This window comes from Carettochelys insculpta, chromosome 6 (assembly GCF_033958435.1).
Source record: "Carettochelys insculpta isolate YL-2023 chromosome 6, ASM3395843v1, whole genome shotgun sequence".
NCBI lineage: Eukaryota > Metazoa > Chordata > Testudines > Carettochelyidae > Carettochelys > Carettochelys insculpta.
In genome coordinates, this window is record NC_134142.1 from 63,927,657 (window position 1) to 63,942,002 (window position 14,346).

The window sequence follows — 14,346 nt, forward strand, 5'->3', positions numbered from 1 at the left end:
ATCCTGGTTTCAGGAAAGTCAGTGTGCATTTTAAATAGTGACTTAATTGAGTCCAGGATTCACCCACTCCATGTATCCTGCTGTTCTGTCTCCTAGACCAAGGTAGAATCCTAGAACTGCATGGAGCCTCATCGAGTCCAGTCCCCTGCGCTCTCAGAAGTACCTAGCACCATCCATATCATCCCATACCAATGCTTATCTAACCCTGCCCCTAGGTACTTGAAAGCAGTTACTGTGAAATACATTTGAGTCCCCAACAGAGATTGAACTCACAACCCTTGGTTTACAGATGTGGAGCTCTTAACCACTGAGTTCCTATTCCTGCACTTTTTTTAAAGAAAAAAATTGGAAATTATTCAGGACGGGGAAGACAGTATATCTTATTTATGCCTGTAAAAACTGTGTAGTGTAAATGTTGTTAATAATGAAAACTTCCTTCTATTAAAAACGTTCAGTTTCGGACTACAGGATGATGACAATCTGTTGTCCAGCATAGCTTCTCTCTATCATATTAAAGTGTCTGGCTGTATTTTTACTAGTCAGTTTATGTTGGTAAAGGTGTTATAAACATTGTTATACAGGTCTGCCTTCCAGCTTGCACCTTTCAGGGACAGTTGTTGCTGACATAGACTACTTTGTTGCACATGCTGCCACTGATCCACAAACAATTCGCTGACATTTGACTTGTGACTCAGATGATTTATTATCAGAGAACACAAATAACCAAGTTGTTCTTGATTAGTGAAATATCTGTGTAGTCTCAGTCTTGTGTGAATTTGAAACTTGTCTGAATTTTCTGCTAAGAATTGGCATCTGTTGTGACTCGAATTGTAAAATGACCAGCAAATTAAAGTCCGAGTTTTTATTTTTGATACCTCTGATTACTGCACTTGCTTGGGATTGGGGAAAATTGATGTTGTCCGGACAGTATATTTGCTTTCTTTATTCACTGTTGCCAAGTTTAACACATTTACCTGTCTGTGAAAGAAACCAAAGATAGCTGAATCTTTGCAGCAAGCATGGTATGTAATTTTGTGTGCCTATAAAGGCTAACTTTCTGTATGAGAAGGTTTTTATACTTAAAAATATTTTCTGTGAAAGCCTGCAGCCATACTGGATTCACTTATCCTGTGGTGGAGGGCTTAGCAGTTGATGGCTTGGACAGAGGGGTCTCCAGACCCCAGTGTATGCTGCAGAGGAGAATACAGCTCTTCACAATGAAGTGGGGTGGGGATTTGGTATGTTAGGGGTGTGGTCAGTGTGTTTGGGCACAGTCGAGTCCAAACAGGAAAAAAAGTAGGAGGTTATGTCTGCTACTTCCTGCCATGAAGTAGCTGGGTTTTGACCTTGAAGCTTGGGAAAGCCCTGGTCTTTTTAAATTTATTATTTAGATTGCTGGAGCTCCTTGTTGCCGTAGACACTACTGTGCCTGGTGCTTCATAAACACACCACAAAAAGGCCCCCAAAGAGCTTACAATCAAAGTATAAGACATGAGACAACAGATGGAGAAACAAAAATCAACCGCACCCAGAAACCAGTTAACAGTGGTTCACTATCACACTTACAAGATGTGATTAGTTGGGTCCTTCAGGGATCTGTCCTGGCTCTGGTACTAGTCAATATTTTCATTAATAATTTGCATAGTAAGGTAGAAAATATGATTGATGCCAAGCTAGGACCAGTTGCAAGTGCTTTGGAGGACAGGTTTAGAATTCAAAATGGTCTTGATGAATTGTCTGAAATAATTAAAAAAAAAATTGCAAAATACTACACTTAAGAACACAAAATCAAATGCATAGCTACCAAAGGAGAAGAATTGGCTCAATGGTAATACTGCAGAAAAGGATCTGATGTTATAGTGAATCACAAATTGAATAAGTCAGTGTGACACAATTGTGAAAAAGGCTATTGTGGGGCATATTAACAGGAGTGCTGAATGTAGGATACAGGATGTAATTGTCCTGCCCATTTGTCATTGATGAGACCTCAGCTGGAGTATTGTATGTTGTTCTGAGCACCACACTTCAAGTTTATGGGCAAATTGGAGAGAATCAAGAGGAGAGCTGCAAAACTTGTTTTAGAAAACCTGACCCGTGAAGAAAAGTTAAAATAAGTGAGCACATTTTGTCTTGAGGAAAGGAGACTAAGGTGGCAGGGGAGTGGGTGAGGGATGGGGAGGAAGGGGGGACAATGACAAAGTAACAGTGTCTCTTCTTTTCATGTCCAGTTTCCACAGACTTCAGTCCTATGAAGTACGTTAATAAACAAATGGAATGGAACTTCTTATCATTTTAGATTTGAAATAGATTGTTGTTTGAATGGAAGTGGCTGTTTCTAGGAAGGGGTATGAATGACTCAGTGAGTTCCACCCCACCATTATTTTTCTTTAATTTGTTTCATTCCAGGTTTTCCAGGACGTTGGCACCTTAGTGCTATCTGGTGCTTTTAAGGGGTATAATATCTGTCTTTTTGCATATGGACAGACAGGATCAGGAAAAACGTATACGATGATGGGAACGCCAGTAAGTCACAGCCTGCATTATACTCTTTTTGTTTTTGTTTTTCATCTGTTTGTTAAATCAAAGTTCATGATTAAGACACCAGTTAAGCAAATTGTTTAAACATGTTTTACTTGGGATTACTTCTGCTGAAAATTAAGCAGATAATTAAGAACATTGCTAAATGATATAGCCTCTACAAAATAGTCCAGTGTCACCTTCTTTGATCATACCAAAGTAAAATTTTTAGTAATTATTTCTGCCGTCTTTTCTGCAGCATTTTTGTGAGAAGATGTAGCTGTCCTTTAGGGATCAGAGAGAGAGCCATGTTAGTCTGTATCTTCAAGGACAACAAGAAGTCCTATGGCACCTTATAGACTAACAGATATTTTGGAGCATAAGCTTTCATGGGCAAAGACCTGCTTCATCAGATGCATGAGTGTGGGTGTGTTTCAGGGGGGTCTGTTCCAGAGCGGTATTTAAAGAGTGGTTTCCCAGTGAAAGGGAGGGCCAGAGCTGACAAGGTCTAGTCAGCAAGGTGGAAATAGCCCATTATCAGTACTATGTATCAGAAGAGCAAAAAACAAATCTTAACCTTAAACAAATTCTCAGCAGCAGCTATATATCACAATACAGGAACTGTAAACCTGGACCAGAGAGCCAAGCTGCACAGAGCCAGTAGGACGGGCAGCTGGGGGTGGGGAGCTCTGCCGGCAGGTTGGCAGTTCCCCATGCCAGTCTAGAGGCCTGACCCCCCTGGTCCAGCAAATTCACTAGTTCAGACCTTTCAGGTCAAGAAGGTGCTGATCAAGGAGGTATAACCTGTATTAACTTACTACAGGCACCGCCTGACAGACAGCAGCAGGGTCAGGGACTGAGTAGTACAATAGCAGCTTAAAATTACCATAGTTTAAAATTATTAGTAATTCCTTGGACACTTTCATTGTAGTACTATTGCTGCTGCTGAATTTGGTAAGAAAGTGATTTGTGCTTTAGGAAGAATTCCACTTCAATCCAATATTTAATAATCTGCATTTATTGTAAAATATTATTAGCGTTGTTAATAGCTAGAAAATCAGCTGGCTTGGTCTGTAGAGAAGTTTCATATTCACAAAATCCATTTATTTAGGGAAAGATATGTTTTTTCCTTAACTTGTTACATTTCAAATATACCTTCCAAAAATCTTCATAGCATACTGCAAAAAAATTCAGAGTAGGACAGTTCTGAGCCTGAAGGTGGTTACAAGTCTTTCCATCAGCTGTGGCAGTTTCACGCGGTCATCTTAGTTTTAAACGTTTCAGCAACCACTGCCTATGAAAACTGCCTTATGTTGACTTCCAGTGAGGGTCAGAGTACAGTTATGGATACAGGCACTGTTCTTGCTAGACTATGTGATCCCTTTAAGTGACTGCATCTAGACATGCTTAACTGGAAAAGCTATGAGTTGGCACACATCTCGCACTGAGTGCATGCCAAGATAGGTTGTGTTGTGAGCTCTGCAATCATTGCTTGTGTATCTCTCCATGTTTTAGTGGGAAATTGATGCTGGAATACTTGGACATCTCCATTGCTGTGTCTATATTTCTTGAAATGACTTATTAAGGAAAAACTGGAACTGTGATCATAACATCTAATGGTTTTTCTTTTTGTTTTTTATTTAAAGGCATCTGTCGGGTTGACACCTCGTATATGTGAGGTATTTGTTTCTTTTAGGAACTTGAATTTTTTTGAGCTGTTTTTAATTTTCTTTTTAATTTTTTACAAGAAAAATGTAAACTTTTGGTTTGTGCAGGGCCTTTTTTTGAGGGAGGATGATTACTCAGAGCAGCCAGCATCTTGCAGAATAGAAGTCAGGTAGGAGTACCTCATTATCTTTGGCCATATGTTTCTACATAGAATACAAGCTTTATTTTGTGCACGGGGGGGGGGCTGCCAGAAAGCGGGATTGGGGTGTGGGATCTGGGCAGCGGGGAGGGTGCAGGAGGAGGCTGGGAATTAGGGGGTCTGGGTGCAAGAGCTGTGTGGGGATAGGCAATCTGGGCAGGAGTTGGGAGGGTAGGGGTGGGCTGGGGGCAGGAGTGATCAGGGTGGGAGTAGGTACAGGAGTGAGTTGCGGATGGGGAATCTCACTAGGAGGGGATGCAGGAGAGGGGTGGAGGAACTGGGGATGCTGGATAATAAAATGTACTGGTTATTGGAGCTGGGGTGATGTTGACTACACTCTGCGTGCGTTCTCACCTCTGGCTGGGCAGTTGGCATCTGGCCCCAGTCTTCCAGCCCAGCTTGGCAGCTGGCCAGTCAGCCGACCCCATGGTGTACCCATTAACCAAATGTGCTGATTATCTCCTGGATGTCAATCATTTTGTTGGCAGGGTGGGAAACTCTTGCTATTCAATTTTAATTCCAAGTATAGTTCCTGGGTTGCTGCTTGTTCGCTGTTTGATCCCAGCTAAGCAAGAATGGGTTGAGCCCACTTCTTTCTTGTTTAACGCTTCAAAATTTGGAGTCTGCATTGTGTTCATTACTTATTCATGACCTCCATTAACTTTGTGGGGTTTTGTGCTCTGAAGAATTGGGAACAACATTAATTAAAAGTGCAGGAAATATGCTGTGTTGGCAAAGCAAATGATTGTGTCTGTCATCACTGTTTCCAACCAACCAACAGCAGAGGACAGCTGTTGTCTTGCTGCATGACAATTGATTGCTTCTCAGTTCTTTTCAAAGTGTCTCAAAGCACAACAGGTAAGAAGACACAATGGAAAAGAGAATGAAGATGAATGTGTTAATTTTTGATGTAGAATATCTGTGCCTAGGTTGCAGGTGCAAATTTTCATTGCCCAAAGAAAAACTTTTAAAATTTTTGTTTGTGAATACCAGGTGCTAGAAAGATAACATTTTATTTACTTTTTTCAGTTTCCTGGAAATCTATAATGAGCGTGTTCGAGATTTGTTAAAACAATCAAACCAGAAGAAACCTTACACACTTCGTGTCCGAGAGCACCCTGAGACAGGACCATATGTACAAGGTGAGTGTGAGTTTCAGCATTAATTTGCAGATGAATGCATATGTGGCTATTCTGTGTATTCACTTGCATTCCTAATATGATCTTTATTATTTTCATTCTTTCTAGTTATTAAACAGTCAACACCAAATATGTAGTTTGAGCAAAATATGTGGCAGAACATAGAATCTAATCCTTAATATTTGAAGAGGGTGAAATTCTAGAGAGGGGGTATGTGATGGTCTTCCCCCCCCCACATTCTTTATGAAAACTGGCTTATGAATATAGAAACTCAGTGTTGCTTTGGACTAAATCCCTCATGCAACTTATCCATTTTAATGTTACCATCTGCTGGACCTGTATTTCCTATTTTGGTGCATGTGTTCTTCCGTGTGAAGTTACAAACATGAAATATAAGTCTGTTCATAGCAACAGAGAGGAAGCCGTGCTAGTCTATACACTATCAAAACAAAAAGCAGTCAAGTAGCACTTTAAAGACGAGCAAAATAGTTTAAATAAAATAGTTAAAATAAACTATTTTGCTCGTCTTTAAAGTGCTACTTGACTGCTTTTTGTTTTAAGTCTGTTTATATTTGAAATGTGCTTATGAGAGCCCTTACTGGTGTCCAAGAACCCTAAGGACTGGGTGATCAGCTTAATGACCTGTAAATATCCTTGTTTATCCTGTATCGGAGGTGTAGCCCTGTTAGTTTGGATCTGTAACAGCAACAGAGGGTCCTGTGGCACCTTATAGACTAACAGAAAAGTTTTGAGCATGAGCTTTCATGAGCACAGACTCTGACGAAGTGAGTCTGTGCTCACGAAAGCTCATGCTCAAAACTTTTCTGTTAGTCTATAAGGTGCCACAGGACCCTCATTGCTTGTTTGTCCTGTAAGTCTGGAAGATGGCTGGTGCTAGAAAGACACTGGCCCATACCACCTGGTACTGGAAGCTGGTGTTTTTCTGTGGGAAGGGGAGTTGTGAAGCAAAGTTTCCTGCCATAGGGGAAACACTACTTAAGCAATGGAAAGCTATTACTTTTTGTCTTCAGCCTGCCTTGGGACACACCCTGGGAAGAAACAAAGAACTGTGAAAGGCTGTTGACTCAATCAGAGTAAAAGAACAGCTCTGGTTTGAAGATTATGCCTGAAATAAGAACAGCTCTTCAGAGTAAAACTCTGTATGCAATAAGTTTCTTTGTGGAGTTAGAACTAGCTATGTGTTTTGTTTCTCTTTTAAATTAGTAACATTGATCTGTCTGTTCTTCATTTACAACCACTTAAAGCGGGGGTGGGGAACTCTGGTCCCATGGTCCAGATCATGTCCGTGGCTTGCCTGGATCCAGACCTCAAGGCTCAGGGCTCCCCTCCCCAGCATCTGACCTGCAACCAGATAGGGGATGTGGAGCTCCAAGCCTCACTGGAAGCACGCAAGCCAGGACTGGATCTGCTCCCCAGGCTCTGCCAGGAGGCAGGGAAGCAAGAAGCAGCTCCATGCAGTGACACTGCTGCTTCAGCTGGGGAAAAGGCAGGCAGAGCACCAGCGCTGCCTCGAGCCTTTATCCTGCCACTTTGGCTGGAATTGTAGCCAATCAGAGCAGTGGAGGGAGGAGCTTGGGAGCAGTAGGAAGAGGATGCAGAGCCATGTGCATTGTAGGGGTGTTGCACAGGTAAGCGCCCCCATCACCCAGACCCTGCGCTCCTAGCCCATTCCTGCACCCCTCCCACCCAGACCCCCTCCTGCAGCCGCCCTCTCACAATGATTCCTCATCTCCCCTGTTCCTGTCCCCTCCCACTCTAATCCCTCCCTTTCAGATGCTGCACTCCAAAGCCTCCTGCACGTTTCCTCCCACCCAGACACCTCATCTGCAGCCTGCCCCTTGCCCTTTCCTGCTGAGACCACCACCCCTCTCATGCTCCCCCTCCTGGTCACATTCCCCCATCCACAACTCAGTCCTGTACCCCACTCCCACCCTGAGCACTCACCCCCAGCCCACTCCTGCCCAGATTGCACATCCCCAGATGGCTCTGGCACCCCTCTCCTCAATTCCCAGCCTGCTCATGCATCCTCCCTCCTGCACCCCAAACCCACTTTCTGCCAACCCCCTCCCACACTGAACCCCTCATTTTTAGCCCCATGCCAGAGCATAGAGGGGCCCACAAAATGTACTAGCCCGGGCCCCTGTAGGCTCTAGAGCTGGTATGTGAGAGGAATGAGGGTAGTGTCTTTTTTTTTTTCTTCTTCAGTTAGGGACTGTGTCAGTTTGGGGTTTTTAATATCTTTTTGTTTGTTTTTTTTTTGTTTTGCTTTTCACTTCTGTGGCCCCTGACTGATTTTTTTAGGGGGTCCGTGAACCGTAACTGAAAAATATTCCATATTCCTGACTTAAAGCCTACTTTTTATGCCTATGACCAAGCCCACTGTAAATAATTGTTACCTCTGGGGACATCTCTATACATAGTTCTCTTTCATTGATAAAGGGGATTTACCTGATTGCATCGCATCACAGGACTCATTTTGTGTATGTAGTAAATGTGTGCGAGAGGGAGTGAAGGGAGGGCCTGGCAGTGCAGGGGCTAAACAAGGCCTGTTTGTCCAAATAGCCCCACCATATTTCACCTGCAGCCAGTGCTAGGCCTGGAGAAAGGATAAAAGGAGGGAATTTAGCTCAGTTCAGGGCTGACCAAGAAAGAGGCAGGAGGTGGTTCTGCCGTCCTCAGGACCCAAGTCAGAACTGCCCGCTGGGTCGGCCACACGAGGCCACAGCCTCCAAGTACTCCCCCAGGGTAAAGAGGGAGAACCCCAAAGAACACGCCATGAAGGAGAGGGCAGCTAGACTCTTGAGGCCAGGCCCCAGCTGAAGGTCCAGATTCCAGTAAGCAGGCTGATGTCCTACACCCTGAGCAACATGGAGACTTAACCACTAGGCCTCCATGCTACCAACGGGGAATGGCTACAGGGTTAAATAAAAAAAAATAGCATGTAAGATTTGTTGTCTTGGATCAGGCCATTGATCTATCTAGCCCAGGGGTCTGCAACCAAAATAGTGATGAGAACCATTTTTTCAAATTCAGTTAGAAAATCAATACCTCTAGAGCCGCAATGCATGTGAATGCAAGACAGTCCTTAATAAATAACGTCAAACTGTACTTTTTGTAACCCATGTTTTAAGAACAGCACACACAATAATTTGTACCAGTTACTTTCATCCCTGGATTGGAGAGCACATGAGGACAAGGAAAACACTGCACTTGGGGATAGGCTCTTAAGCAGGAAGGAGCAATGTTTATGTCAGCCCTCTATGCTCCCCCCTTCCCAGGCTCTACCCCCTTCCGTTCCGAAACCTGACCCCATCTCCAGGCGTTAGCCACCCTTCTGCCTTCAGCCCCCAAATCTGCCCCTCTGTCCCCAAGCTTTACCCCCCCATCATGTGAACCCGCACGCCCATTCCCATGCTTAACCCCTCTGAGCCCCAAACCTGCCCCCCCCACATCCAGAGGATTAACCAGCCTCATCCCCAAACCAGCCCCAGGACTAACCCATCTGTGGCACTGGCTGGGGAGTCTGTGCCAGGTGGTCATGTGTGCCCAGTGGAAGGAACGCTGGTGTGGAAGTGTTCTGCTGGTGGGGGTGAGCTGAGCCATGCCCACTGGAGTGGTGTGGCTGCTTTGGTAGCAGGGCAAAGGAGGGCCTTTTTGCGGTTCCCTGCCCTGCCGCCACTGAAATAATGGAACTAAATTCACTTGGTTTAATGGCTGGCTCCCTCCCACTACCCTGCCAGCTGTTAAATCAATTACATTTTGTTCTACTGTTTCAGCAGCAGCAGGACAGGGAACCACAGAGGAGTCAGTATCAGCAGCCTCTGGAGCCGCAAATGACTCCTTAAAGAGCCACATGCGACTCTGGAGCCGCAGGTTGCCAGCTCCTGGTCTAGCCTTATAATCTGTTCCCAGCAATGGTTTTAGTAGATGTTTCATGAAGAGGTGAAACCATGCTGCACTTGGTTAACACCCAGAAAAAATCTCTTTCCTATCAAGCAAAGCAGAAAAAGGGAAATCCCTTTCTTCAACTAGCAAGGCCATTTAATTGACAGGTGTTTGCTTATAAATCCTAAGAAGCTTCAGATTCCTGTCAGAAACATTTTATGAAACAATGTCCTTGTTTCTACAGGCATTACTACTTTATAGAGTTCTAATCTGCCAATTTACATATGTCTGTTTTTCCAGCTACAGAAAACATTCTGGTGCAGTTCTACATAAATTTCCAAACTTAAGTCTTTGTAGAATTGTTTGTTATGGGATTTTTTTCCTGCATTTTGTTTTACTCTTTTCAGTCCTCATCTTTTCTCTTACCTTCTTGTGCTCTTCCAATTTTTTCTCTTCCCTTTTGCCTTTGCCCTGTTTCCAGAAGAGTGATATCATTAAAGTAAACTGTCTCAGCTCTTGACACTCAAGTTGTTTGAAGTGCATCATGGAGTACTGACTTTGCCCTCTGAAAAGCAATATGTTTGGTCAGCGATTGACAAAGGCTAAGTCTATACTAGGGAAATAAGTCAATTTCAGATACGCAATTCTAGCTATGGCGTTTGTGTAGCTAGAATCAACATATCAGAATAGACTTATTTCCCTCATATAGGCCTAGCCTCTCTGCCCTTGTGTTGACCTCCTTTTACTCCACATGATAGCATGGAGTACAGGGGTTAACTGTTGACTCCAGAGAGAGTGATTTTGTGCATCCTTACCAGACATGCAAAATGGAACTTCGGAAGATCAACCCTGACTGGGTCAATATTCCTGAAACTATAGACATACCCAAAAGCTATGTTTACACTGACCCAAAGGCTACGGTTATAAGGTGCCACAGGACTTCTTATTGATTTTGAAGGTACAGACTAACACGGATACCTCTCCTGATACTTGTCACCTCCACGAGGGAAGTAGCTAACAGTGCTGAGTATGTGACTCACCCAGAGCCTGTATACACTGGTGCTTTGCAGTTCTGCAACTTGCTGCTCTTGGAGGTATTTGTGGCTTTTTTCGCACTCCTGTGTGAGAAAAGTAGAGCCCAGTACACTGGCAGTTTAGACGAGTAGGTGATTTTAAAACCATATAAAACATTTAAAAGAAAAGGTCAAGAATGGAAGAATAGACCTTTTCAAACTGATGCAAACTTTAAATAGGGATGGGTCTGTCTGGAAATTAAATACACCCATTTCCTTTTTAATGTGTTGCCAAACACCATGTCTCCACAGGGGGCAGAACTCCAAACTGCCTCTGGAATTACTCGTGGCTATTGGCCAAGTGAATTGTAGCACGTCTGACACCTAGGAATTATTCCTTTAATGTGTAAAATGCACATTAGACACAATTGTATTGGTTCTGCTATATCAATCAAATACTAGTTTGTGTAGGTTTTAAAACATCAAATTTTCTGTCTCTGTCGCTTTTGTACATTTCTTTTGTTCACTACCAGCCCCTCCCTCCGGCTGTATAACCAGTTCTTTAGCAGTTGGTACGTTTAATAGTTGTGTTATCACTTCGTTTGAAATTCCAAGACCTAAGCTATTAACAGCTCTATTGTTTTTGAAGTGCCTGCATCAGGTTTTAAAAAGTGAGAGACTTGCCAAGAGGCCACTCTCACTATATACACTGTTTAGGAGAGTCTCATGTGCCTCACAAGTGCCCACGTTGCTCTAAACTTACAGCGAGACCTAGAAAGACAGAGAGGAGACTGAGAATGATTCTCTTTGAAAAAAGCTCTCCAGTCTGATACTGCAGACCAGCCAATACCTAAAGGCTCAGCAGCGGGTCAAAAATGCTGGGTGGCCTCATTGCTGTCCCTGGAAGGCCATAAGAAAAAGAAATTATCTCTGACTCGATCTTTGCCCGTTTCATCTGATGACAAGATGAGTCATACTGAGAGCTGAGCTTCCTCACTAAGGAGAACAAGCAGCCTAAGGCTAAGAAAGCAGCTCCAATGGTGCCAGTTGAAGAATCCCACCTGGAACCAACAGGTTCACAGAGCTCACCGGTGCCAACACGTAAAGATCGATTGCCACCAGAAATACCAGCATCACATACCATGCCTCCCACAGCGGCGGCACCTGAGCCAGTGGCACCGACGATCTTAGCACCAAGTACGGCACCAGAGTTACCCGTACCAGTTCATCCAGCACTGTATACTGTGCCAGTGGGCACTGACTCCCAGAGGGAACCGAAAAAGACACAGGCCGAGACTTGGCACTGTAGCCTGCCGCCTTTCTTAGAATGACTGCACCACACCTATGGCCAGGGTTACTGCAGGTCCTCTTTACCCCCACCATCTTCAAGGTTATCATACCTGCCTTACTCTTTTCACCATCAGAAGTACAGGAGACACTCCATCTTTCGCTCCTCATCCCCAGATACTCGAGCATGAAGCTACCTTCACACCTACAGGGGTCACCAGCAGCAATACCACTATCACAGCAGATCTCGAGGTATCTCTCCCGAATCCAGACAAGGGTATAGACGTTCAACTACCCCTCCACCACTGCTATAACTTCTATCTCCATGGGCCCAATCCATAATCCTCACCCCCACATCAGTACTGGTGGAGGACCAACCAGGGGACTTAGAGGAACGCATGGAAACTTACCAGACAGATGTATCCCCCTCATCACAGGACGAGGCGGTTATTCCAGGTGATTCTTCCCCCCATTGATGATCTAAGACAGTTTCAAGAGCTCAGAGTCAGGATGTTCAAATAGCTGAAGTCCCAGAAAAACAACACAAACTTTTAAAAAAAACTTGAGACCTCCAGCACCATCCAAGATCGCCGTTCTTTTAGATGATGCTATAACGGCAGCAGCGAATAACATCTGGCAAACCTGTCTCCATCCCAGCCATTGGCAAGAGGTCTGACAAAAAGCATTTTGTGCCTTCCCAGTGGATGGAATTTTTATTCAACCCTCCTCAGCCTAGCTCACTGGTGGCAGAATCGTCACAGCAGAGGTCTAAGGCACCCCAATATAAATCCACAGTCTCCGACAAGGATGCCAGAAGGCTGGACCTGTTTGGGACAAAAGTCTATGCCTCTTCTACCCTCTTATTGTGTATGGCTGACTACATTGCACATTTGTCTAATCATAACTTCGATAACTATGCAAAACTTAATGACCCTCATGGATTACTTCCCAGATTCCAAGAAACCTGTTCTTAAGGCAATTGTCCAAGAAGGTTATGTAGCATCTCGTACAGGTGTACAAATAGCCTTTGATGTTGCTGACACTGCTGCAAGTTCCACAGCAACAGTGGTTGTTATGAGGCAAGTATCCTGGTTCCGGACCTCTGGGGTACCTCAAGAATTACAGTCCAAGTTCGAAGACCTGCCTTTTAACAAAAGCAAATTATTTGCAGAATCTACAGATACTGTATTACACGCCAATAAAAATTCACAAACAACACTGAGAACTTTAGGGATGTATACTCCGCCATACAAAAAGAAGACATATTATCCATATCAGAGACAACACAATTACCCGTACCAGCGGCAGTCTTATCAACACAGGGTCTGTGATCACTCCAGACAACCCAATAGACCATCTAGAAGGTGTAACCAACAGCAATGCAATCCACCTCTGCAAAACCCAAGGCAGCAATTTTGACTCCTCCATTGAGGCCTGTGCTACTATCGCCATGGCCCAACATGAACCGCAAGCTCAATATCTCTTTCATTATCAACTATGCCCCTTTTACCATCAGTGGTCCAAGATCACAACAGACAATTGGGTGCTGGAAATAGTCTCAGCAGGCTATGCCATCTCGTTCCACGCAATACCATTCCCTACTCCACCCACCACATCCGTCTTCAGGGACCCCTCTCATGAGACCCTGTTAAAATGAGGTCAACCACTACCTTGCAATAGGAGCAGTGGAGTGAATACCTCACTAATTTGGAGGCAAAGGCTTTTACTCCCATTACTTTCTCACGGAGAAAAAGACAGGGATGGAGACCCATCTTGGACCTACAGGCATTAAACTGCTACGTATGCAAACAGTGCTTCAAAATGATTTCTATTGTTTCCATAAGCGCTGCGCTGGATGTTGGATATTGGTTTGCAGCCCTCGACTTGCAGGAGGCATACTTTCATATAACAATCCACCCAGCTCACAGACGCTTCTTCTGGTTTACACTGGGAACAGAACACTTTCAATACAGGGTACTGCCCTTCGGCCTTTCGACAGCACCCAGAGTTTTCTTGAAGACTCTTCCGTTGCTGTTAGCATACCTATGTCATCAAGATGTTCTACTGTTCCCGTACCTAGATGACTGCCTTCTCAAAGGGCACTCTCCATCGGACATCTTCCAGATGATATCTGTCACCATGGACAAGTTCCAATCCCTGGGCCTCATCATCAATTTACAGAAATCAACGATTGTGCCCACACAGAACATAGAGTTCAGAGGGTCTCGTTTCAGCTCGATATCAGCAAGAGCATATTCGCCTGTCCAGCACTTCCAAATGATCCAATCCTTAATCGAGGTACTCATTTGTAGCTGTATGGTGCAGGTAATGACCTGTTTACAATAGATGGGTCACATGGCTGCCACTACATATGTAGTTCAAAATACAAGGCTGAATTTCCATTACCTACAATATTGGCTGGCAAGTGTCTATATGCCCGCGAGGTACACACGTCACAAATGAGTATCTCCAGCCGCATAGGTATTCCAATCCCTGCGGTTTTGGATGAGATCCAGCAATCTGCTATCCGGGATCCCCTTTCACCAACCCCAACTGCTGTATCCATAGCCACTGATGCATTCAGTGTAGGCTGGAGAGCACATATGGGCAACATGTC

General features: G+C 44.2%; 1 protein-coding gene across 2 annotated transcripts in view; it reads left to right on the forward strand.

The window, feature by feature from the left end:
- Positions 1-14,346, forward strand: part of STARD9 (StAR related lipid transfer domain containing 9) — a 163,600-nt gene that overhangs the window by 55,517 nt on the left and 93,737 nt on the right. For both annotated transcript variants that reach the window (XR_012645953.1, XM_074997077.1), the window contains exons 4-7: positions 2,407-2,523; positions 4,164-4,196; positions 4,293-4,354; positions 5,414-5,526. Coding sequence is in view for 1 of the 2 variants with exons in the window: in XM_074997077.1 (XP_074853178.1) it covers positions 2,407-2,523; positions 4,164-4,196; positions 4,293-4,354; positions 5,414-5,526 (325 nt within the window). In the remaining variant the exon portion in view is untranslated. The remainder of the gene's footprint in view (positions 1-2,406; positions 2,524-4,163; positions 4,197-4,292; positions 4,355-5,413; positions 5,527-14,346) is intronic.